Source organism: Anomaloglossus baeobatrachus, chromosome 1 (assembly GCF_048569485.1).
Source record: "Anomaloglossus baeobatrachus isolate aAnoBae1 chromosome 1, aAnoBae1.hap1, whole genome shotgun sequence".
NCBI lineage: Eukaryota > Metazoa > Chordata > Amphibia > Anura > Aromobatidae > Anomaloglossus > Anomaloglossus baeobatrachus.
Window position 1 is genome coordinate 848602101 of NC_134353.1, and position 26922 is coordinate 848629022.

A 26922-nucleotide genomic window follows, 5' to 3' on the forward strand; every position below is an offset into this window, starting at 1 on the left:
TACACCCTCCCGTGGACCACGGGCTCCTCAGTTTTGGTGCAAAAGCAGGAAGGAGAAAACTTATAAATTGGTCTAGGGTAAATTCAATCCGAAGGATGTTCGGAGAACTGAAGACCATGAACCAAAAGAACAATTCAACATGAACAACATGTGTACACAAAAGAACAACTAGCCCAAAGGGCACAGGGGAGGGTGCTGGGTCTCCCAATAGGAGCTAGAAGAAAAGGAATTTACGGTAAGTAAACAAAATTCGCTTTTTCTTTGTCGCTCCATTGGGAGACCCAGACAATTGGGACGTCCAAGAGCAGTCCCTGGGTGGGTAAAAGAATACCTCAATAAAAAGAGCCGAAAACGGCCCCCTCTTACAGGTGGGCAACCGCCGCCTGAAGGACTCGCCTACCTAGACTGGCGTCTGCCGAAGCATAGGTATGCACTTGATAGTGTTTCGTGAAAGTGTGCAGACTAGACCACGTAGCTGCCTGACACACCTGCTGAGCCGTAGCCCGGTGCCGCAATGCCCAGGACGCACCTTCGGCTCTGGGAGAATGGGCTTTCAGCCCTGAAGGGAGCGGAAGCCCGGAAGAACAGTAGGCCTCGAGAATCGGTTCCTTGATCCACCGAGCCAACGCTGACTTGGAGGCCTGAGAGCCCTTACGCTGGCAAGCGACAAGGACAAAGAGCGCATCTGAACGGCGCAGGGGCGCCGTGCGAGACACGTAGAACCGGAGCGCTCTCACTAGATCCAAAGAGTGCAGATCCTTTTCACACTGGTGAATTGGATTAGGGCAAAAGGAAGGCAAGGAGATATCCTGATTTAGATGAAAAGAGGATACCACCTTAGGGAGTAATTCCGGGACAGGACGCAGAACCACCTTATCCTGGTGAAAAACCAGGAAGGGGGCTTTGCATGACAGCGCTGCAAGCTCAGACACTCTCCGAAGTGATGTGACTGCCACTAGGAAGGCCACTTTCTGCGAAAGACGTGAGAGAGAGACATCCCGCAGCGGCTCAAAAGGTGGTTTTTGAAGAGCCGTCAGGACCCTGTTAAGATCCCAGGGTTCCAACGGACGTTTATAAGGTGGGACCATGTGGCAGACCCCCTGCAGGAACGTGCGGACCTGCGGAAGCCTGGCTAGACGCTTTTGAAAAAACACGGAGAACGCCGATACTTGGCCCTTGAGAGAGCCGAGGGACAAACCCTTGTCCATTCCAGATTGTAGGAATGAAAGAAAAGTGGGTAAGGCAAACGGCCATGGAGGAAAACCGTTATCAGCGCACCAGGATAGGAAGATTTGCCAAGACCTGAAATAGATCTTGGCGGACGTTGGCTTCCTGGCTTGTCTCATGGTGGCAATGACATCCTGAGATAACCCTGAAGACGCTAGGAGCCAGCAGGGCTGTGGAGTCGGTAAGCCACACCTTCGACTCTGACTCCGACTCCGACTCCTCAAATTCTCTTGCACCGACTCAGACTCAGACTCAGACTCAGACTCAGACTCAGACTCAGACTCAGACTCAGACTCAGACTCAGACTCAGACTCAGACTCAGACTCAGACTCAGACTCAGACTCAGACTCAGACTCAGACTCAGACTCAGACTCAGACTCAGACTCAGACTCAGACTCCGACATATATTGCTTATAGTTAGGTGAAAAATTTATTGTAGTACATGAATATGTGTATGTGAACATCAGACATTTAATAATTTTTATGATACAATAATCAAGATATTTGGATAGAACATAAAATATATTTATTGGAATACAACTTTAGAACACAAAAAACTGTAATAAATTGTAAATATGTAATACACTATGTAATATACAGTAGATTACATATATATCTTGTGTGTGTGTATATACACTGTATATATATATATATATTATATATATTACATATTTACAATTTATTAGTTTTTTTGTGTTCTAAAGTTGTATTCCAATAAATATTTTATGTTCTATCCAAATATCTTGATTATTGTATCATAAAAACAATTAAATGTCTGATGTTCACATTGTACTACAATAAATTTTTCACTTAAATATAAGCATTATACTAAATGTTGTTATTTAGTAAAATATTCAGCACATTCTGCATTGCACTCCTGTCCCCAATTTATTATATATTTTAGGAGTCGGAGTCGGTGCATTTTATACCGACTCCGACTCCACCAAAACGAGCTCCGACTCCGACTCCACGACTCCGACTCCACAGCCCTGGGAGCCAGGACTCAATGGCCACACAGTCAGGTTGAGGGCCACAGAATTCAGATGGAAAAACGGGCCTTGTGACAGCAAGTCTGGGCGGTCTGGAAGTGCTCACGGTTGACCCACCGTGAGATGCCACAGATCCGGATACCACGACTGCTTCGGCCAGTCTGGAGCGACGAGAATGGCGCGACGGCAGTCGGACCTGATCTTGCGTAGTACTCTGGGCAGCATCGCCAGAGGGGGAAACACATAAGGAAGTCGAAACTGCGACCAATCCTGGACTAATGCGTCCGCCGCCAGAGCTCTGTGATCCTGAGACCGTGCCATGAAGGCCGGGACCTTGTTGTTGTGTCGTGACGCCATGAGATCGACGTCCGGCGTTCCCCAGCGGCGACAGATCTCTCGAAACACGTCTGGGTGCAGAGACCATTCCCCCGCGTCCATGCCCTGACGACTGAGAAAATCTGCTACCAAGTTTTCTACGCCCGGGATGTGAACTGCGGAGATGGTGGAGCCTGTGGCTTCCACCCACTGCAGAATCCGCTGGACTTCCTGGAAGGCTTGACGACTGCGAGTGCCGCCTTGGTGGTTGATGTAGGCGACGGCAGTGGCGTTGTCAGACTGGATTCGGATCTGCCTGCCCTCCAGCCACCGATGGAAAGCCAATAGGGCTAGATATACTGCCCTTATCTCCAGGATATTGATCTGAAGGGACGATTCTATCGGAGTCCAGGTTCCTTGAGCCCTGTGGTGGAGAAAAACCGCTCCCCAACCTGACAGGCTCGCGTCCGTGGTGACCACGGCCCAGGTTGGGGGTAGGAAGGATTTTCCCCGAAACCGAGATGTGGGTAGGAGCCACCACTGAAGTGATGTTTTGGTTGCAAGGGAAAGAGAGATGTTCTTGTCGAGGGAAGCCGCACTCTTGTCCCATTTGCGAAGAATGTCCCATTGGAGTGGCCGTAGATGGAATTGCGCGAACGGCACTGCCTCCATAGCTGCCACCATCTTCCCCAGGAAGTGCATGAGGCGCCTTAAGGGGTGTGACTGACTCCGAAGAAGTGATTGCACCCCCGCCTGCAGAGAAAAAGAGAATTTTGTTTACTTACCGTAAATTCTTTTTCTTATAGTTCCGACATGGGAGACCCAGCACCCTCCCTGTTGCCTGTTGGCAGTTCTTGTTCCGTGTGTTTTCACCGGCTGTTGTTGTAGACAGAGGTTCCGGTTATTCCGGGTTTTACTCTGTCTACAACAACAGCCGGTGAAAACACACGGAACAAGAACTGCCAACAGGCAACAGGGAGGGTGCTGGGTCTCCCATGTCGGAACTATAAGAAAAAGAATTTACGGTAAGTAAACAAAATTCTGTTTTTCTTCATCGTTCCTTATGGGAGACCCAGACCATGGGACGTCTCAAAGCAGTCCATGGGTGGGAAATAAACAGAAACTGAGAAGTAGGCAAAACCTAACTTCACAAATGGGCGACAGCCGCCTGAAGGATGCGTCTGCCCAAGCTCGCATCTGCCGAAGCATGAGCATGCACTTGGTAGTGCTTCGAAAAGGTGTGCAGACTAGACCAAGTGGCAGCCTGACAAACCTGCTGAGCCGTAGCCTGGTGCCTGAAAGCCCAAAAGGCACCGACAGCTCTGGTCTAGTGCGCCTTAATCCCCGGCGGCGGAGGCACCTGAGAACATTGGTAGGCATCGGATATGGCCGACCTAATCCAACGAGCCAGAGTCGGTTTAGAAGCCGAGAGACCCTTGCGCTGACCTGTGGTTAGCACAAAAAGAGAGGTGCACCGCCTGAGAGCGGCGGTGCGTGACACATAGATCCGGAGCGCCCGCACCAGATCTAAAGTATGCAACGCTTTCTCAAAGCGATGCACAGGGGCCGGACAAAGGGAAGGCAATGAAATGTCCTGGTTAAGGTGGAAAGGAGACACCACCTTAGGGAGAAAGTCCGGAGTCGGACGGAGAACCACCTTGTCTTGGTGAAAAACCAAAAAGGGTGACTCCGAAGAGAGCGCAGCCAAATCAGAGACTCTCCTGAGAGAAGTTATGGCCACCAGAAAGACCACTTTCTGTGAAAGTCGAAACAAAGAAACCTCCCTAAGAGGCTCAAAGGGGGGTTTCTGTAAGGCCGTGAGGACCAGATTAAGGTCCCAGGGATCCAAAGGTCGCCGGTAAGGAGGAATGATGTGAGATGCGCCCTGCATGAAGGTGCGCACCTGAGCCAGTCGGGCGATACGCCGCTGGAACAACACTGACAGAGCCGAGACCTGTCCCTTGAGGGAATTGAGGGATAGTCCTAGCTGCAGACCGGACTGTAGAAAGGACAGGATGGTCGGCAAGGAAAACGGCCAAGGAGCATGGCCGGAAGAGCGACACCAGGACAGGAAAATTCTCCAAGTCCTGTGGTAAATCCTGGCCGAGGAAGACTTCCGAGCCTGAGTCATAGTGGAGATGACCTCGGAAGGAATGCCTGAAGCCGTCAGGATCCAGGACTCAAGAGCCACGCCGTCAATCTGAGAGCCGCAGAATTCTGGCGGAAAAACAGACCTTGAGAGAGAAGGTCTGGGCGGTCCGGGAGATGCCACGGCACCTCTCCGGACAGACGGAGCAGGTCTGGGTACCAAGCTCGCCTGGGCCAGTCTGGAGCAATGATTATGACCCGACGGCCCTCCATTCTGATCTTGCGCAGGACTCTCGGCAAGAGAGCTAGAGGGGGAAACACGTAGGCCAGACGGAACTGGGACCAATCCTGAACCAGCGCGTCCGCTGCCAAGGCCTGAGAATCGTGGGAGCAAGCCACGTAAACCGGGACCTTGTTGTTGTGCCGGGACGCCATTAGATCCACTTCCGGAGTGCCCCACTTGCGGCAGATTGACCGGAACACTGCCGGATGCAGGGCCCACTCGCCGCTGTCCACGGTTTGACGGCTGAGATAATCTGCCTCCCAGTTTTCTACGCCTGGAATGTGGACTGCGGATATGGTGGACTTGGAGTCCTCCGTCCACTGAAGGATGCGTTGAACCTCCAACTTCGCCAGGCGGCTGCGAGTCCCGCCCTGGTGATTGATGTAGGCAACTGCTGTCGCGTTGTCCGACTGGACTCGAATGTGCTTGCCCGCCAACAGGTGGTGAAAGGCTACGAGAGCTAGGAGCACAGCTCTGATTTCCAGCACATTGATCGAGAGGGCTGATTCGGACGGAGTCCAAGTGCCCTGTGCTCGGTGGTGGAGAAACACTGCTCCCCAGCCGGAGAGACTGGCGTCCGTGGTGAGGATCACCTAGGACGGAGACAGGAAGGAGCGTCCCTGAGACAGAGAGAGGGGCCGAAGCCACCACTGAAGAGAGCTCCTGGTCTGTGGCGACAGAGCCACTAGCCTGTGCAAGGAAGAGGTCCGCTTGTTCCAAAGGCGGAGAATGTCCAGCTGCAGAGGACGCAGATGGAACTGGGCAAAGGGAACCGCTTCCATTGACGCCACCATCTGACCCAGCACCTGCATGAGGTGCCTGATGGAATGACGGCGGGGCTTCAATAGAGAACGCACCGCCAGATGAAGGGACTGCTGTTTGACTAAGGGCAGCTTCACAAGTGCCGGCAGAGTCTCGAATTGCATCCCTAGGTACGTCAGTTTCTGGGTCGGGGTCAGAGTGGACTTGGGCAGATTGACAAGCCACCCGAATTGAACAAGCGTGGCGAGAGTGAGCGAGACACTCCGCTGACAGTCTGCACTGGACGAAGCCTTGACTAGAAGGTCGTCCAGGTAAGGAATCACTGCCAACCCCTGGAGGTGCAGAACTGCAACCACTGCTGCCATGACCTTGGTGAATACACGAGGGGCCGTGGCTAACCCGAAGGGGAGAGCCACGAATGGGAAATGTTCCTCTCCGATTGCAAAACGTAGCCAACGCTGGTGTGAAACTGCAATTGGCACATGCAGATAGGCATCTCTGATGTCGATGGATGCTAGAAAATCTCCTTGGGTCATTGAGGCAATGACCGATCGCAGAGATTCCATGCGAAAGTGCCGCACCTGAACATGCTTGTTGAGAAGCTTGAGATCCAGGATGGGCCGGAAGGAACCGTCCTTCTTGGGGACTAGGAAGAGGTTTGAGTAGAAACCTCTGAACCGTTCCCGGGCGGGAACCGGAACAATTACTCCGTTGGCCTGCAAGGATGCCACGGCCTGAGAGAAGGCGGCGGCTTTGGAGCAGGGGGGAGTGGACAGAAAAAATCTGTTTGGCGGGCTGGAAGAAAATTCTATCCTGTAGCCGTGGGAGATGATATCCCGCACCCACTGATCGGAGACGTGTTGAAACCACACATCGCCAAAGTGGGAGAGCCTGCCACCGACCAAGGACGTTGCTGGCTCGGCCAGATAGTCAAGAGGAGGCTGCCTTAGTGGCAGCGGCTCCTCCGTTCTTCTGAGGACGCGGCTTCGCGCGCCAGCTGGGTTTTCGATCCTTGGCTGAGTTAGTGGACGAGGCTGAGGGCTTAGAGGATGACCAGTTAGAGGAACGAAAGGAACGAAACCTCGACTTGCTCCTGCCCTGGACAGGTTTCCTGGTTTTAGTTTGTGGCAAGGAAGTACTCTTCCCGCCAGTAGCTTCCTTAATAATTTCATCCAGTTGTTCACCAAACAGCCGGGACCCAGCAAAGGGGAGCCCAGCAAGGTACTTCTTGGAAGAAGCGTCTGCTTTCCACTCTCGAAGCCACAAGATCCTGCGGATCGCGAGGGAATTAGCGGAAGCCACCGCCGTGCGGTGAGAAGCCTCCAGAATGGCAGACATGGCATAGGATGAAAAAGCCGAAGCCTGGGAAGTTAAGGCAACCATTTCGGGCATAGAGTCCCTGGCGAGGGAATGTATCTCCGCCAGAGAAGCAGAGACTGCCTTAAGAGCCCACACTGCTGCAAAAGACGGGGAGAACGAGGCCCCTGCCGCCTCATATACAGATTTGGCCAGAAGGTCAACCTGGCGGTCAGTGGGATCCTTAAGTGAGGTGCCATCGGCCACCGATACAACTGTCCGGGCTGAGATTCTAGACACCGGAGGATCTACCTTTGGTGAATGAGCCCACTCCTTGGCCACCTCAGGTGGAAAGGGAAAACGGTCATCAGAACTACGCTTTGGGAAACGTTTGTCAGGACAGGCCCTGGGCTTGGTCACAGTGGCCTGAAAACTGGAGTGGTTAAAAAACATACTCCTTGCTCTCTTAGGTGAGGTAAACTGGTGTTTTTCTACCAGAGAAGCTTGTTCCTCTGACACTGGTGGATTGAGGTCCAGTACGGAATTAATGGACGCAATCAAGTCACTAACATCCGCATCACCCTCAGATAGATCAATGGGGTACATAGAGGTAGCGTCCGAGCCCACAGTAAAGGCATCCTCCTCGCCCTGTAATTCAGCTCGTGAATCAGAGCCGTGGGACGAGGAAGGAGAAGAGTCCCTGCGTCTCCGTTTAGGAGGACGGGGTCCGGGAACAGATAAAAAATCCTCTGTGAGCTCTGCAGAGCGAGTCGGAGCAGCAGAGGCGCCCTGAGAAGGGGGCTGATGCATGGTCAGCAGAGTCCGGGACAGCTGTCCCATGGAGTCGGCAAAGGACTGGGAGATAGCTTTAGAAAACGATGCTACCCAAGCCGGGGGTTCAGCCACCGGGGCTGGAGCAGCCGAAGGGACTCCTGGGGAGGCTCCAGGCTGAGACACCACCATGTTAGAGCAGGCATCACAATGTGGATATGTGCTCGGTTCAGGCAGTATGAGCTGACATGCAGTGCATATAGAGTACAGCCTTGCAGCCTTGCTCCTAGTGAGAGACATGCTGCTGAGGTGGAGGCTCTGCAGTAAAGAATACACTCCTTCAGAATGACCCCCAGAGAGTGTATAATAAAGCCCACAACCAGAGGTTGTGGCTTACCAGACCGCTTTTGTGTGCCCTCCGGTTCCACAGCTTGGACCCCCAGACAGATGCAGTAGCTGCAGCAGCCAGCGCCGATCAGTGTGTGAACGCTGATAAAATGGCGCCGGAGTGAGGAGGGGGGGCGGGGTTAGGTCCAAGAGCGGGAACCGGAGGGCCAAGGGGATATACAGGGGAGGGAAATATCTCCTCAGAGAGGAGTGTCCACCCCTCTGCTGAACGGCCGGTGGGCGGCGCCGCACTGTTCCCCTGCATGACTGACATGCAGGGGCACTGAAAACGAAACTAGGCCGCATCTGAAGCCGGGGCCTAGATTTTCCCATGCGGCCGACGAGCAGGCACCCTCGGCGCGGTTCTCAGGAAAAAACCAGAGAACCGGCCGGAAATCACAGCAAAGTGAAATAACACACTCTCCCCACAATAAATGTACAAGGGACCCCTGAATAACGTCTCAATACTTAGCTTATGAGACGCAGGGCCAGGTCCCTGGGGGGTGAGCGCTCCGTCCGGCAGGATCCTGAAAGGGCTGCGGATGGAGACCGGTCTCCTGCAGAGCAGTGAGAACCGTGATGGCTCCCACTTCAATCCAGAGCCTCAGGGGATGGAGGAGCGCGGCATGTGAAGGCTCCAGCCTTGTAAAATCAACCTTAACAGCACCGCCGACACAGTGGGGTGAGAAGGGACATGCCGGGAGTCCAGACTGGACCCGCTTTTCTTCCAAATCTTTGAAATCAAAAATCAGATGAGAATGCATGTGTGTGTGTGACCTCCTGAACACAAAGCATTGAACTGGTTAGATTTGTCATCCAGGGGGTGTATATGCTCGGAGGGAGGAGCTACACTTTTAGTGTAGTACTTTGTGTGTCCTCTGGAGGCAGAAGCTATACACCCGTGGTCTGGGTCTCCCATAAGGAACGATGAAGAAGAAGGGAATTTTGTTTACTTACCGTAAATTCCTTTTCTTCTAGCTCCAATTGGGAGACCCAGACAATTGGGTGTATAGCTTCTGCCTCCGGAGGCCACACAAAGTATTACACTTAAAAGTGTAAACCCCTCCCCTTCTGCCTATACACCCCCCCGTGCATCACGGGCTCCTCAGTTTTGGTGCAAAAGCAGGAAGGAGGAAACTTATAAATTGGTCTAAGGTAAATTCAATCCGAAGGATGTTCGGAGAACTGAAAACCATTCAACATGAACAACATGTGTACACAAAAGAACAACAGCCCGAAGGGAACAGGGGCGGGTGCTGGGTCTCCCAATTGGAGCTAGAAGAAAAGGAATTTACGGTAAGTAAACAAAATTCCCTTCTTCTTTGTCGCTCCATTGGGAGACCCAGACAATTGGGACGTGCAAAAGCAGTCCCTGGGTGGGTAAAATAATACCTCGGTAATAGAGCCGTAAAACGGCCCCTTCCTACAGGTGGGCAACCGCCGCCTGAAGGACTCGCCTACCTAGGCTGGCATCTGCCGAAGCATAGGTATGCACCTGATAGTGTTTCGTGAAAGTGTGCAGACTCGACCAGGTAGCCGCCTGACACACCTGCTGAGCCGTAGCCTGGTGCCGCAAAGCCCAGGACGCACCCACGGCTCTGGTAGAATGGGCCTTCAGCCCTGAGGGAACCGGAAGCCCAGAAGAACGGTAGGCTTCAAGAATTGGTTCCTTGATCCACCGAGCCAAGGTTGACTTGGAAGCCTGCGACCCTTTACGCTGGCCAGCGACAAGGACAAAGAGCGCATCCGAGCGGCGCAGGGGCGCCGTACGAGAAATGTAGAGTCTGAGTGCTCTCACCAGATCTAACAAGTGCAAATCCTTTTCACATTGGTGAACTGGATGAGGACAAAAAGAAGGTAAGGAGATATCCTGATTGAGATGAAAAGGGGATACCACCTTAGGGAGAAATTCCGGAACCGGACGCAGAACCACCTTGTCCTGGTGAAAAACCAGGAAGGGGGCTTTGCATGACAGCGCTGCTAGCTCAGACACTCTCCGAAGTGATGTGACTGCCACTAGGAAGACCACTTTCTGCGAAAGGCGTGAAAGAGAAATATCCCTCATTGGCTCGAAAGGTGGTTTCTGAAGAGCCGTTAGCACCCTGTTCAGATCCCAGGGTTCTAGCGGGCGCTTGTAAGGAGGGACTATGTGGCAAACCCCCTGCAGGAACGTGCGTACCTGTGGAAGCCTGGCTAGGCGCTTTTGAAAAAACACAGAGAGCGCCGAGACTTGTCCCTTAAGGGAGCCGAGAGACAAACCCTTTTCCAGTCCAGATTGAAGGAAGGACAGAAAAGTGGGCAAGGCAAAAGGCCAGGGAGAAAAACTCTGAGCAGAGCACCATGACCGGAAGATTTTCCACGTCCTGTGGTAGATCTTGGCGGACGTTGGTTTCCTGGCCTGTCTCATAGTGGCAATGACCTCTTGAGATAACCCTGAAGACGCTAGGATCCAGGACTCAATGGCCACACAGTCAGGTTGAGGGCCGCAGAATTCAGATGGAAAAACGGCCCTTGAGACAGCAAGTCTGGTCGGTCTGGTAGTGCCCACGGTTGGCCGACCGTGAGATGCCACAGATCCGGGTACCACGACCTCCTCGGCCAGTCTGGAGCGACGAGGATGACGCGGCGGCAGTCGGCCCTGATCTTGCGTAACACTCTGGGCAACAGTGCCAGCGGAGGAAACACATAAGGGAGCTGAAACTGCGACCAATCCTGAACTAAGGCGTCTGCCGCCATAGCTCTGGGATCTTGAGACCGTGCCATGAACGTCGGTACCTTGTTGTTGTGCCGGGACGCCATGAGGTCGACGTCCGGCACCCCCCAGCGGCAACAGATCTCCTGAAACACGTCCGGGTGAAGGGACCATTCCCCTGCGTCCATGCCCTGGCGACTGAGATAATCTGCTTCCCAGTTTTCCACGCCCGGGATGTGAACTGCAGAGATGGTGGAGGCCGTGGCTTCCACCCACATCAAGATCCGCCGGACTTCCTGGAAGGCTTGCCGACTGCGTGTGCCGCCTTGGTGGTTGATGTATGCCACCGCTGTGGAATTGTCCGACTGAATTCGGATCCGCTTGCCTTCCAGCCACTGCTGGAACGCTTCACTATCGCTGAGAGGGTATGAAACTCCATGCCAAGATATGTCAGCGATTGGGCCGGTGTCAGATTTGACTTTGGAAAATTGATGATCCACCCGAAACTCTGGAGAGTCTCCAGAGTAGCGTCGAGGCTGTGTTGGCATGCCTCTTGAGAGGGTGCCTTGATCAGGAGATCGTCCAAGTAAGGGATCACCGAGTGACCCTGAGAGTGGAGGACCGCTACTACAGTAGCCATAACCTTGGTGAAAACCCGTGGGGCTGTTGCCAGGCCGAACGGCAGTGCCACGAACTGCAGGTGTTCGTCTCCTATGGCGAAGCGCAAGAAGCGCTGGTGCTCTGGAGCAATCGGTACGTGGAGATAAGCATCTTTGATATCGATCGATGCAAGGAAATCTCCTTGGGACATTGAGGCGATGACGGAGCGGAGGGATTCCATCCGGAACCGCCTGGTCTTTACGTGTTTGTTGAGCAGTTTCAGGTCCAGGACAGGACGGAAAGACCCGTCCTTCTTTGGGACCACAAACAGGTTGGAGTAAAAACCGTGACCCTGTTGCTGAAGAGGAACAGGGACCACCACTCCTTCTGCCTTCAGAGTGCCCAGCGCCTGCAGAAGAGCCTCGGCTCGCTCGGGAGGCGGGGATGACCTGAAGAATCGAGTCGGGGGACGAGAGGTGAACTCTATCTTGTAACCGTGAGACAGAATGTCTCTCACCCAGCGGTCTTTTACCCGTGGCAGCCAGGTGTCGCAAAAGCGGGAGAGCCTGCCACCGACCGAGGATGCAGATTGCGGAGGCCGAAAGTCATGAGGAAGCCGCTTTGGTAGCGGCACCTCCGGTGGTCTTTTTAGGACGTGACTTAGACCGCCATGAATCAGAGTTCCTTTGATCTTTCTGAGGCCTTTTGGACGAGGGGAAGTGGGACCTGCCCGCGCCCCGAAAGGACCGAAACCTCGACTGCCCCCTCCTCTGTTGGGGTATGTTCGGTTTGGGCTGGGGTAAGGATGTATCCTTCCCCTTGGATTGTTTGATGATTTCATCCAAACGCTCGCCAAACAATCGGTCGCCAGAAATTGGCAAACTAGTTAAGCGCTTTTTGGAAGCAGAATCTGCCTTCCATTCCCGTAGCCACAAGGCCCTGCGGAGTACCACCGAATTGGCGGATGCAACCGCTGTACGGCTCGCAGAGTCCAAGACAGCATTAATAGCGTAAGACGCCATTGCCGACATCTGAGCGGTTATGGACGCCACCTGCGGCGCGGAAGTGCGTGTGGCTGCGTCAATTTGCGCTTGACCTGCTGATATAGCTTGTAGCGCCCATACGGCTGCGAATGCTGGGGCAAAAGAAGCGCCGATAGCTTCATAGATGGATTTCAACCAGAGCTCCATCTGCCTGTCAGTGGCATCTTTGAGTGAAGCCCCATCTTCCACTGCAAGTATGGATCTAGCCGCCAGTCTGGATATTGGAGGATCCACCTTGGGACACTGAGTCCAACCTTTGACCACGTCAGGGGGAAAGGGATAACGTGTATCCTTAAGGCGCTTAGAAAAACGCTTATCTGGACAATCATGGTGATTCTGGACTGCCTCTCTGAAATCAGAGTGGTCCAGAAACATACTCGGTGTACGCTTGGGAAACCTGAAACGGAATTTCTCCTGCTGAGAAGCTGACTCCTCCACCGGAGGAGCTGAGGGAGAAATATCCAACATTCGATTGATGGACGCAATAAGATCGTTCACTATGGCGTCCCCGTCCGGAGTATCAAGATTGAGAGCGGCCCCAGGATCAGAATCCTGATCAGCTGTCTCCGCGTCATCAACCAGAGATTCCCCCCGCTGAGACCCTGAACAATATGATGATGTCGAGGGAATCTCCAAGCGAGCTCGCTTAATCGGTCTGGGGCTGGGGTCCGTGTCAGAGCCCCCAGCCTGGGATCTATGAGATACCCCGGGGGGACATTGTTGGTCCAACTGAGGGGGGCCAGGGAACAATGATTCAACAGAGTCCCTGTGCTGAGATACCGGTCTGGACTGCAAGGCTTCTAGTATCTTAGCCATAGTTTCAGAGAGTTTATCCGTAAAGACTGCAAACTCCGTCCCTGTCACCTGGAGAGTGTCAGCAGGTGGCTCCCCCTGGGCCCCTCTTAGCAGAGGCTCCGGCTGAGCAAGTGCAGTAAGGGCCGAGCAGTGCACACAATGAGGGTCAGTGGAACCTGCCGGTAGCGGCGTCGTACATGCGGCGCAGGCAGCATAGTAAGCCTGTGTTTTGGCACCCCTGCCTTTTGTGGGCGCCATGCTATTGTCTTCCCTGAGCAACACAATAGGGATATATAGCCAGAAAACAACTGTGCACTATACAGTGTAAAGTCTATACCATAAACATATAATTACACTTCTGCACAATGGGGCTAGCACCACAGGTGCTGCTTACCACCCGCTTAAAGCGGTTGTGAGGCCACCAGAATCCCTGCCTGGGTCTCCCAGAATTTGTCCCCCTCTGCAGCGTCCGAGGAGCTGACAGGAATGGTTGCCGGCGTCCTGAGGAGAGGAGGGAGCCGTGGGCGTGACCCAGAAAGTGCGGGAACTGGTGCCCCACAGTGCACAGTGAGGGGGGTGGAGTATGCAAAGCATTCTCCAGCCCTCATTGCTGCTCGTCTGTACAGCGTCCCGCCCTTCCCCTGCTTGTCAGGGCTGTGGGCGGGAGGAAGAAAGACTAGGCCGCAAAAGCCGGGGACTCGAGTAATAAGCGCGGCCGCCGTAAAAGCGCGGCCGCGCGGAAGTCCCCGGCGCACTACAAGTCCCAGCCGCGCCTCAGTGTTAAACATGGCGGCGGCGGTCAGCGCGGTAGTCCCCCTACATAAACACACTCAGCGACGCTGAGTGTGTAATGGCACATTTAACCCGGTCAGCGCCGCGGTCCCCGGTGCACTAGCACACCCAGCAATGCTGGAGTGTTGCTGTGCTCGGTCCCCACGGGGACACAGAGTACCTCCAAGTAGCAGGGCCATGTCTCTGAACGATACCCGGCTCCTATCCAGCAGGCTCCCAGGAGTTGTGGATGAAGCACGGTCTCAGTGCCTGGAGACCGATAGGATCCCACTTCACCCAGAGCCCTAAGGGGGATGGGGAAGGAAAACAGCATGTGGGCTCCAGCCTCCGTACCCGCAATGGATACCTCAACCTTAACAACACCGCCGACAAGAGTGGGGTGAGAAGGGAGCATGCTGGGGGCCCTATATGGGCCCACTTTTCTTCCATCCGACATAGTCAGCAGCTGCTGCTGACCAATCTATGGAGCTGTGCGTGCATGTCTGCCTCCTTCGCACAAAGCATAAAAACTGAGGAGCCCGTGGGAGCACGGGGGGTGTATAGGCAGAAGGGGAGGGGCTTTACACTTTTAGTGTAATACTTTGTGCGGCCTCCGGAGGCATAGCCTATACACCCAATTGTCTGGGTCTCCCAATGGAGCGACAAAGAAAAGATCATTGACTAAGACGTCCCCCTCAGGTGTATCAAGGTTAAGGGCGAAGTCAGGGTCAGAGCCCTGAGTTCCCACGTCCGCCTCGTCTTCCTGAGAGTCCTCAAGCTGGTATCCCGAGCAGCGTGAGGAAGCCGGGGAAGAGTCACAGCGAGACCGCTTAGCCGGTCTGGGACTGCGGTCCGGGCAGCAGTCCTCCGCCTGAGACCTAGGGGCTAACCTGGGAGCGCGCTGCGGCGCGGACCGAGAGTGGCCTGGAGGAGACAAGCTAACAGGGGCCGGGGCCTGTGAAGGTTCCGGTCTGGACTGCAATGCCTCAAGGAGCTTATAAGACCATTTGTCCATAGACTGTGCAATGGATTGAGAAAGTGACTTAGAGAGTTTCTCAGCGAAAGAGGCCAACACCGGTGACTCTGTCCCTGCAGCCTGCTCAGGGGGAGCAGGGGGATCTACATGAGCCGAGGGGCCCACCAGTGCCCGAGGCTCCGGCTGAGCAAGCGAGGCAGGAGTCGAGCATTGCTCACAGTGAGGGTAGGTGGATCCCGCAGGCAACATAGCCCCACAAGAGGTACATGCCGCGAAAAAAACCTGTGCCTTAGTAGCTTTGCTCCTTGTGGACGACATGCTGTTGTCTCCTAGGAGAGTGACCACTGAGGGTATATGGGAAAAGGGTATACAGCCTGACCGAACAGATATTTATATCTATTATATATATATATATATATGTATCTATTCCGGCACCCTAGGGGGACCAGCACCGGGTGACCGGTGTGGCTTACCGACCGCTAACGAGCGGAGTGTGTCCTCCAGATTCCCTGTCGTGGATCCCCCGGAGCTGCAGAGCTGTGTTCACTGAGAAGCATCCACCGGCAGAATGCCAGAAAATGGCCGCCGGAGCTCTCAGGGGAGGAGTGGGGCCGAGGGCGGCGCCAGCAAAGAGCGGGAATCTGGGGTCCCCACAGTGGTCAGTGAGGGAGGAGGGAGACATGCAGGATGCTCCAGCCCTCACATCCGACGTCATGTCGGTAATCCCGCCCTTACCCCTGACAGGCAGGCCCGGGGGCGGGATTTTCGCGACTAGGCCGCGGCGAAGCCGGGGACTAAATTTGAGGCCGCGCCCGACAAGCAGGCACGGTCGGCGTGGAAGTCCGCCGGGCTCCTCAGTTTTACCACTACCGCGGCTTCCGGGAAGAAGGTGCGCTCCCTGTACAGTCCCCCATGGGGACACAGAGTACCTTTAAGTTGCAGGGCCCGGTCCCTGGGGTTGAAGAGGCTCCGGTGCGGCAGGTTCCACCAGGGGCTGCGGATGGAGCACTGTCCCAGCAAATGGATGACCGCTCAGGATCCCACTTCTCCCAGAGCCGCATAAGGGATGGTGAAGGAGACGGCATGTGGCTCCAGCCTCCGTAGCCGCAATGGGTACCTCAACCTTAACAACACCGCCGACATAGTGGGGTGAGAAGGGAACATGCCGGGGGCCCCATCGGGGTCCTCTTTTCTTCCATCCGACATAACTAAGTATGATAATGCATGAGTGGATGTGTGCCTCCTTCCACACAAAGCATAAAACTGAGGAGCCCGTGGTCCACGGGAGGGTGTATAGGCAGAGGGGAGGGGTTACACTTTTTAAAGTGTAGTGCTTTGTGTGGCCTCCGGAGGCAGAAGCTATACACCAATTGTCTGGGTCTCCCAATGGAGCGACAAAGAAATACCCATTTTTTTCAGCTGCCTTTTTCTTGTCAATACATGCTTTATGTGCAGAAAGGAAGCACACAAGGGGGAAAAAAAAAACAAACAAACATACTATGTGTGCACATAGCCTAAAAGTCAGGTCACGAGAAGTTCTGTTTAATTTGGTAACATTACAATCAATTATAACAGCCTATCCTCTTGTGAAAAAAGCTGGAAATCATGAACTATGTACACATCAGACTGATGAGTCTGAGAAGGGGGATTAGTAGCAGAAGCTGAAATTATGGGGATATTTGTCACTCATTTTTTTATGAAAATGACCTATTAGTTACAAGTATTTTTTTCTATGGACTTATAAAGTGTTTATATGTAATATTATGTAGCTTTACGTTGCTCCTGGGCAATGCAATGTAGTTGTGGTTATCGCACACTTATTCCCAATAATGCTACTTACATTTTCAGCTCCAGATGATTTGGTTTCATCACTTGCTGGTGTCTTCTCAGCCTTCTCACCAGAGGACGTCTCCAAACTTTCACGCTCTTTAATATCAATGTCTGCTTTCCGGGCAGATAGTCTTGCTAGATTTGGCTTCGGTTTCTGTGACCGCCCACGAATCAAAGGTGCAGGTTTAATATGAGATTTATTGTCCTGAGTTTTAGATGCACTTGATTCTTCAGTCCTAAAAAATATAAAACACAATAAAAAAATATTTTCCAATACTAGTAAAAAGGAAAAATATCACAAAAATGGCAGCAACAATACCAAAGCACTTACAGGGAATCCTGGTTTACCGGGCTGTCTTGAGTCAATGATAAAGAACAAGGGTTGATTTCAGATTTACAAGAATCTTGAGAAGATCCAGAACCAACGTCCTTAATTTCATTTTCTTGCTATAAAATTAAAAATATAGATTATTACATAAAACCTGTATATAAGGAACGACCTTGTGTCCTGTGAAAGTAGACGGATCACACACAGTGAAGATTTGCTGTATTCTGTACTTGGCGTTAAGTTTGTCAGGTGAATTTCAGCAGATATTCGATGCAAAAACCGTAGTAACTGCAGCATATGGGGATCCTGTCTGTGCAGATAACGACAGTCATTTCCTGCAGCTTAGCATTATTATATAATTATAGTAAACTGTCCAGGTAAAGTCCATTTCTGACTAAAAGAAGACATCTGAAAGTAGCCATATAAAAACAGCTGCTACATACTTTTCCAGAATGGTCATCACAAGGAACGTCCCCACCAGTGAGTCCCTCAGCATGTCCAGTGCTCGGTGCAGAGAGGTCCTCCTTGTTTTCCAATGCTCCTTTCCTAGGAGTTGCCTTCATCAGATTGGGTTTTGGTCTCTGGAAGCGGCCTCGTACTAACGCTGCAGGTTTTATGGAGGATTTTGCACATTCATCTTGAGACCTAGATGATGCTTCCACCCTAAGAACAGAAATATTTTCTTTAGATGTAATGTTGCATAAAAAAAAAAAAACCCAAAACTAAAAATGTTAGAAAAGAAAATACTAAAAAGGTTTATACAGGAAAGGCGAAGAGAAGAAAAGGCAAGGAAGCCCATATGAGAGATTTTTCAAAATGACAATATTTGGGGACTATACTCAGCAGAGGCTAATATTACACCGGTGAGGTTCTGACTCTCGACAATCCTGGTGATCAGATGTCTGATGTGGCCATGGCCACTTTTATTGCTGAGTAATACAGCATTGTTCCATACATATGAAATTTAACATGAAGAATTTGGCTCAGCACCATGGCACTTCAAACAGCTGCTCAGGAATAGGGGGGAGCTGGACCCCACTTATATGATACTGATGATCTATCCTAAAACGTTCCCCCCATATACTTTTGGCGAGAATCTAGCCTAACACTCCCATAGACAGGAGCACTATGTCTGATGATTCCAGCCGCTGCAGCTTACATCTCTCTATGAAATATGCAGAAACATTATCCTCCCAAAATCATTTCTTGGGAGAGTTGGGGCCTCCATACACATTAGACTGTCACTGAAGTCTGTTGCTATTGGCAGGATTGGCCAACCTTTGCTTAACGTGTATGGGGGGCCCTTAATAGTAGGTCCTTGAAACCCTTTTATAGCAACTCTTTTGGTGATAAAAGGGGTTATTCGGCCTTGAGGTACAAGTCTGATGTCACTAAGTGACTGTAGACTACTGAAAGCTTACAGTGTGTATTGAGCTCATACAGTCTGGCTGCTCCGGTGCCGGCAGCAGATGTTCACATGACTGCAAGATTGCGATTTGCAAACTTCCAGCCCTATTCCGGCCTCGCGCAATTCACTTGTATTGAGCGAGGCCACGAACATCTAGTCAGCACATGACCGCATATATGCAAATCGCTTACTTCTGGTCATACGCTTGCCACCTCCTGGTGCCGGCAAATCCTGACACCACGCTCACTAGTTAGGTATTGTATAAAGCACATATATATTTAGTCACTTCCATTCTTTTAATCCGATGCGGCCCTTTCTGGTGGAACGTTAATTAGCATCCTTAAATAGCTTTAGCCTTAGAGCTTAAAATGGTTGCTTGGCCTTAGGGGCACTTTGCACACTACGACATCGCAAGCCGATGCTGCGATGCCGTGCGCGATAGTCCCATATCATGGTGATAACTGGCGTAGCAAACATTATCGCTACGGCAGCTTCACATGCACTCACCTGTTCTGCGACGTCGCTCTGGCCGGCGAACCGCCTCCTTATTAAGGGGGCGGGTCGTGCGGCGTCATAGTGACGTCACACGGCAGGCGGCCAATAGAAGCGGAGGGGCGGAGATGAGCGGGACGTAAACATCTCGCCTACCTCCATCCTTCCGCATAGCCGGCGTGAGCCGCAGGACGCAGGTAGGAGATGTTCCTCGCTCCTGCGGCTTCACACACAGCGATGTGTGCTGCCGCAGGAACGAGGAACAACATCGTAACATCGGTATTTCCCAATTCATGGAAATGACCGAGGTTACACCAATGATACGATTACGACTCTTTTGCGCTCGTTAATCGTATCAAAGGATTTACACACTAAGATATCGCCAGCGATGCCAGATGTGCGTCACTTTCAATTTGACCCCAGCGACATCGCACCTGCGATGTCGTAGTGTGCAAAGTGCCCCTTAGGCTAAAAGTAGCTCTGGATGCTGACTGCGTGCAGGAATTTTTTTATATTCCCACTCATGGGCCAATTTAGTCTTTACACATTAATCTCACTGCTTCTTCAAATATATATGGTTCCTTGTTACCTTTCCTTAACTTCACTTTCTTGATCTCCGTCCGGTGCTTGTGATGGTGACTTGTTGCCAACATGTGAAACCTGAGAAAGGTATAGGTCAGAAGATATACCCATCAATTGAAGAACAAAGACATGCAGAGCTATACTAAAAGACAGTAATACATAGATAATGTATATACATGTAAAAATGGCAAGCGAAAAAAAAAAATTGTAGCAGCGGCTAAAATAAATTCTGCCATTTTATTTTTTTCCATTATGCCGTTTACCGATTGGATTAAATTTTGACAGATCGCACATTGCTGGACGAAGCAATACCAAATATGTGCATTTTAAAAAAAAAAATCTTATTTTCAATGGGGCAATAGGGGGATGATTTGAGCGTGTGTTTTATTTTTCATCTTTAAAAACATTCTTTTTTACTAGTCACTTAGCGGACTTGAAACTACGATTGTCCGGTTGCTTGTGCTATACAGAACATCAGCATCAGCACTGCTTTGTATAGCAGAAATCATGGTCTCCTATGAATGATGGCTTGCAGCCGATTTTCACAGGAGGATCGTAACGACAGAGACAAGGGTCATCAGCTGACCGACGACGGACTGATGGGAGCGGGGGAATGATGTGGATGTCTGATCCATCCGCGGCTGTTAGAGGCATTTGATGGCTGATCAGACATGGCAAATATACCTCATATTGTGACGGGGATAAAGGGTTGGATACTACCTCTACTGGCACTTGTGAGCCATTTCTCATTCTTCAGTTGATAGTTGTACACAGACATACCTCTCTAGAGACTTGTGGATGTTCACTTCTTTGCTCGGGATCTTTAGACTTCTGCGCTGTGGTCTTGGTCAGGTTTGGTTTTGGTCTTAAACATCCTCTAACATGCAGGGCTGGTTTCTCTGTACTGTGGGGAATAATAGGTCGTCTAAACTTTTGTCATTTACATTTCACACCCTCCTCCAACAATAAACTAACACATTACATGCATCAGGCCAGCTACTCCTAAATTGTAAAACCCACTAACATTCAGTTTAGTCTTTTTCACATTAACATGTATGAGGCACTTTAAATTTTGATTCTCCACAAACCCTTACCTAGACGTTTCCTTATCAGAGTCCTGCTGTACAGGGTTTGATTCCTCTGCCTGCGCCGGCTCAGACCCCACATCTTTCTGCCCATTGGAAGAACAGTCCGGGCTGTGCTGATCTACCAATGGAAGACCAACTTCTCCACTATCAACCTAAAGAAAAAAAGATAAAGTTCATCAGCTCTGGGGCTTTTCCTACTCCTATTATATGACATATCACTCACAGGGATTGTCATAGGTGGACAGCTCTTGTCCATAGGTTCAGCAGCGATGTGCCAGAATGCTAGAACTTACAGTTTTATACTAGAAGTGAATTTATCAAAGTTACTTCAATGACACCACAAGTGGATGTCTAAGGGTGTGTGTACACGATTAGGACCCCCTGCGTCGTGTACGCGGCGGGTCCAGACCTGTAGGGCTGCGAGTCTCCTCGAGCAGTTTCGGTCTCACACTGTGTTCTCCCTGCGGAGAAGACTCGCGACTCCACAGCAAAGAATTGACATGCTTGTGGCTTGGAGAGTCGCACCGCAGGTCAGTTTATACTGTGGGCATTATACGCACAGTGTGCATGGGATTTTTACAAACCCCATACACTTTGCTTGTACTGTACATCACAGCGTTTTAGAAGCAGCTGACAGAAGCTGTGATCCCTGATTGTGGGCACGTACCCTAATGGTGAAGGTCAGACAGGGCAGCACTGACTCAAAAGTTGCACCCGTGTGCCACCACTGCTATATTAAACATTAAATAAGGAATAGCGAATAGGGTCAAGGAGATGTGCAAAAGTCAAACAATTGGAATAAAGACTCATAATACTTAACTTTTACTAAAGTGAAAGCCTAAAAGTGACAAAAGTCACAAAAACGTGAACATAAAAATGGCACATGTCTCCTGGGTCACAAAGATAAAACGGGCCCAGCACCCATGTGCAGCACAATAGAAAAAAATCCCTGAGACAATTCCAGGAACAATGCAAAGTTTCTCAACAATCTCAAAGTATTTCCATATTATCCCGTGAGGTGAACCGCCCCCCAAAAGGGAAAAACGGGATTTTATAAGGGAAAAATAGTGAGACCCGATATAACCAACCAGAACCACTGAACACAATATGACAATTCGTGCTTAAGATATGGAAAGATCTAACCAGAAAATAAGCTCATCTATTGATTTTCTTTTCTAGTCGCCACCATCCTCCTGTTTTTAGGGATCAAATTTCCTGTGCAAGTCAGAATATATTTCCCCCTGTCGTAGCACAGAGTGCAGATCCCTACAAAATTTATATGCACACGTGAGACAAGTGCGTCCGCATTTTGGCAGAACCTATGATGCTGAATCTGTAAGAGGCACAGCTATTATGAATACTAAAACTCCTCTGATGAGAGGTGACAATGAAACGCGTCGGGAGTAACTGTACGGATCTGCACACTGTGCTATGACAGGAGGAAATATATTTGTTTCTATTGTACTGCCCATGAGTGCTGAGCCAGTTTGATCTTTGTGACCCAGCAGACGTGTTATTTTTATGTTCACGTTTTTATGTGACTTGTGTCACTTTTAAGAAGCTTTCACTTCAGTAAAGAAGGGAATTTTGTTTACTTACCGTAAATTCCTTTTCTTCTAGCTCCTATTGGGAGACCCAGACAATTGGGGTGTATAGCTTCTGCCTCCGGAGGCCACACAAAGTATTACACTTTAAAAAGTGTAACCCCTCCCCTCTGCCTATACACCCTCCCGTGCATCACGGGCCCATCAGTTTTGGTGCCAAAGCAGGAAGGAGGAAACTTATAAATTGGTCTAAGGTAAATTCAATCCGAAGGATGTTCGGAGAACTGAAACCATGAACCAAAATAACAATTCAACATGAACAACATGTGTACACAAAAGAACAACAGCCCGAAGGGAACAGGGGCGGGTGCTGGGTCTCCCAATAGGAGCTAGAAGAAAAGGAATTTACGGTAAGTAAACAAAATTCCCTTCTTCTTTGTCGCTCCATTGGGAGACCCAGAAAATTGGGACGTCCAAAAGCAGTCGTCCCTGGGTGGGTAAAAGAATACCTCGATAAAAAGAGCCGAAAAAACGGCCCCCTCTTACAGATGGGCAACCGCCGCCTGAAGGACTCGCCTACCTAGGCTGGCATCTGCCGAAGCATAGGTATGCACCTGATAGTGTTTCGTGAAAGTGTGCAGACTCGACCAGGTAGCCGCCTGACACACCTGCTGAGCCGTAGCCTGGTGCCGCAATGCCCAGGATGCACCCACGGCTCTGGTAGAATGGGCTTTCAGCCCTGAAGGAATCGGAAGCCCAGAAGAACGGTAGGCTTCAAGAATCTGTTCCTTGATCCACCGAGCCAAGGTTGACTTGGAAGCCTGCGACCCCTTACGCTGGCCAGCGACAAGGACAAAGAGCGCATCAGAACGGCGCAAGGGCGCCGTGCGAGACACATAGAGCCGGAGTGCTCTCACTAGATCTAACAAGTGCAAATCCTTTTCACATTGGTGAACTGGATGAGGGCAAAATGAAGGTAAGGAGATATCCTGATTGAGATGAAAAGGGGATATCACCTTAGGGAGAAATTCCGGGACCGGACGCAGAACCACCTTATCCTGGTGAAAAACCAGGAAGGGGGCTTTGCATGACAGCGCTGCCAACTCCGACACTCTACGGAGCGATGTAACTGCCACTAGAAAAACCACCTTCTGCGAAAGACGGGATAGAGAGACATCCCGCAGTGGCTCGAAGGGTGGTTTCTGAAGAGCCTTTAGCACTCTGTTAAGATCCCATGGTTCCAGCGGCCTCTTGTAGGGTGGGACTATGTGGCAAACTCCCTGCAGGAACGTGCGGACCTGCGGAAGCCTGGCTAGACGCTTTTGAAAAAACACGGAAAGCGCCGATACTTGTCCCTTGAGAGAGCCGAGAGACAAACCCTTGTCCATTCCGGATTGAAGGAAAGAAAGAAAAGTGGTTAAGGCAAACGGCCAGGGGGTAAAACCCTGATGAGAGCACCAGGATAAGAAGATCCTTTAAGTCCTGTGATAGATCTTGGCGGACGTTGGTTTCCTGGCCTGTCTCATAGTGGCAATGACATCTTGAAATAACCCTGATGACGCTAGGAGCCAGGACTCAATGGCCACAAAGTCAGGTTGAGGGCCGCAGAATTCAGATGGAAAAATGGCCCTTGAGACAGCAAGTCTGGTCGGTCTGAGAGTGCCCACGGTTGACCCACCGTGAGGTGCCACAGATCCGGGTACCACGACCTCCTCGGCCAGTCTGGAGAGACGAGGATGGCGCGGCGGCAGTCGGACCTGATCTTGCGTAACACTCTGGGCAGCAGTGCCAGAGGAGGAAATACATAAGGCAGTCTAAACTGCGACCAATCCTGAACTAATGCGTCCGCCGCCAGAGCTCTGTGATCTTGAGACCGTGCCATGAATGCCGGGACTTTGTTGTTGTGCCGAGACGCCATGAGGTCGACGTCCGGCGTTCCCCAGCGGCAACAGATCTCTTGAAACACTTCCGGGTGAAGAGACCATTCCCCTGCGTCCATGCCCTGGCGACTGAGAAAGTCTGCTTCCCAGTTTTCTACGCCCGGGATGTGAACTGCGGAGATGGTGGAGGCTGTGGCCTCCGCCCATAGCAGAATCCGCCGGACTTCCTGGAAGGCTTGACGGCTGCGCGTGCCGCCCTGGTGGTTGATGTACGCGACTGCCGTGGCGTTGTCCGACTGTATGCGGATCAGCCTGCCCTCCAGCCACCGGTGGAACGCCTTTAGGGCTAGATACACTGCCCTTATCTCCAGAACATTGATCTGAAGGGAGGACTCCGTCGGAGTCCAGGTTCCCTGAGCCCTATGGTGGAGAAAGACCGCTCCCCACCCTGACAGACTCGCGTCCGTCGTGACCACAGCCCAGGATGGGGGCAGGAATGATTTTCCCTTCGACAAAGAAGTGGGAAGGAGCCACCACTGAAGAGAGGTTTTGGCTGCCAGTGAAAGAGAGACGTTCCTGTCTAGGGACGTCGACCTCCTGTCCCATTTGCGGAGAATGTCCCATTGAAGTGGACACAGATGAAACTGCGCAAAGGGAACTGCCTCCATTGCTGCCACCATCTTCCCTAGGAAGTGCATGATGCGCCTCAACGGGTGTGACTGGGCCCGAAGGAGAGAGTGCACCCCTGTCTGTAGCGAACGCTGTTTGTCCAGCGGAAGCTTCACTATCGCTGAGAGAGTATGAAACTCCATCCCGAGGTAAGTCAGTGATTGGGTCGGTGTCAATTTTGACTTTGGGAAATGGATGATCCACCCGAACCTCTGGAGAGTCTCCAGAGCAATGGTCAGGCTGTGTTGACATGCCACCCGGGAGGGTGCCTTGACTAGAAGATCGTCTAAGTAAGGGATCACCGAGTGGCCCTGAGAGTGTAGGACCGCCACCACTGCTGCCATGACCTTGGTGAAGACCCGTGGGGCTGTCGCCAGGCCGAACGGCAGCGCCACGAACTGAAGGTGTTCGTCCCCGATGGCGAAACGCAGGAAGCGCTGATGCTCTGGTGCAATCGGCACATGGAGATAAGCATCCCTGATGTCGATTGATGCTAGGAAGTCTCCTTGGGACATCGAGGCGATGACAGAGCGGAGAGATTCCATGCGGAACCGTCTGGTTCTCACGTGTCTGTTGAGCAGTTTGAGGTCCAGAACGGGACGGAATGATCCGTCCTTTTTTGGCACCACGAACAAGTTTGAGTAAAAACCGCGACCACGTTCTTGAAGGGGAACGGGGATCACAACTCCTTCTGCCTTCAGAGTGTTCACTGCCTGAAAAAGTGCATCGGCTCGCTCGGGGGGCGGAGATGTTCTGAAGAAACGAGTCGGAGGACGAGAACTGAGCTCTATCCTGTAACCGTGAGACAGAATGTCTCTCACCCATCGGTCTTGGACATGTGGCCACCAGGCGTCGCAAAAGCGGGAGAGCCTGCCACCGACCGAGGATGCGGTTTGGGGAGGCCGAAAGTCATGAGGAGGCCGCCTTGGAGGCGGTTCCTCCGGCGGTCTTTTTAGGACGTGACTTCGACCGCCATGCAGAAGGGTTCCTCTGGCCCTTCTCTGACCTGTTGGACGTGGAGGAATGGGACCTGGCTGAGGGCCGAAAGGACCGAAACCTCGGTTGTATCTTTCGTTGCTGAGGTCGGTTTGGTTTAGACTGGGGTAAGGACGAGTCCTTTCCCTTGGATTGTTTAATAATTTCGTCCAATTGCTCGCCAAACAAACGGTCGCCAGAAAATGGCAATCCGGTTAAGAACTTCTTGGAAGCAGAGTCTGCCTTCCATTCGCGTAGCCACATGGCCCTGCGGACTGCCACCGAATTGGCGCGGATGCTACCGCTGTACGGCTCGCAGAGTCCAGGACGGCATTCATGGCGTAGGACGAAAAGGCCGACGCCTGAGAAGTCAAAGACACAACCTGCGGAGCAGAGGTACATGTGACCGCATTAATCTCAGACAGACAAGCTGAGATAGCTTGGAGTGCCCACACGGCTGCGAATGCCGGCGCAAAAGACGCGCCTATGGCTTCATAGATGGATTTCATCATGAGCTCTATTTGCCTGTCAGTGGCATCCTTGAGCGATGAACCATCTGCCACTGATACTACTGATCTAGCCGCCAGTCTGGAGACTGGGGGATCCACCTTGGGACACTGAGCCCAACCCTTAACTACGTCAGGGGGGAAGGGGTAACGTGTGTCATTAAGGCGCTTAGTAAAGCGCTTGTCCGGAAATGCTCTGTGCTTCTGGACAGCATCTCTGAAGTTAGAGTGATCGAAAAACGCAATACGTGTACGTTTGGGAAACCTAAACTGGTGTTTCTCCTGCTGCGAAGCCGACTCCTCTATAGGTGGAGTTGGGGGAGAAAGATCTAGCACCTGGTTGATGGACGCTATAAGGTCATTTACTATGGCGTCCCCTTCAGGTGTATCAAGATTGAGAGCAACGTCAGGATCAGAGCCCTGAGCTGCGACCTCCGCTTCGTCCTCCAGAGAGTCCTCATGCTGAGACCCCGAACAGCGTGATGAAGTCGGGGAAGGTTCCCAGCGAGCCTGCTTAGCCGGTCTGGGACTGCGGCACCTGGACAGTGGAAGCTGGCGGTTCTACCTGAGCCGAGGGTCCCACCTGTGCCCGAGGCTCCGGCTGTGCCACAGGGGCCGAGCATTG

General features: G+C 51.8%; 1 protein-coding gene across 4 annotated transcripts in view; it reads right to left on the reverse strand.

Annotated features, from left to right (window-relative positions):
- The window catches only part of BDP1 (BDP1 general transcription factor IIIB subunit), a 260324-nt gene that overhangs the window by 82359 nt on the left and 151043 nt on the right, over window positions 1-26922 (reverse strand). For all 4 annotated transcript variants that reach the window (XR_012727216.1, XR_012727217.1, XM_075325283.1 and 1 more), the window contains exons 20-25: window positions 20730-20875; window positions 20416-20539; window positions 19643-19713; window positions 17597-17816; window positions 17157-17272; window positions 16836-17061 (exon numbers count right to left, since the gene is read on the reverse strand). Coding sequence is in view for 2 of the 4 variants with exons in the window: in XM_075325283.1 (XP_075181398.1) it covers window positions 16836-17061; window positions 17157-17272; window positions 17597-17816; window positions 19643-19713; window positions 20416-20539; window positions 20730-20875 (903 nt within the window). In the remaining 2 variants the exon portion in view is untranslated. The remainder of the gene's footprint in view (window positions 1-16835; window positions 17062-17156; window positions 17273-17596; window positions 17817-19642; window positions 19714-20415; window positions 20540-20729; window positions 20876-26922) is intronic.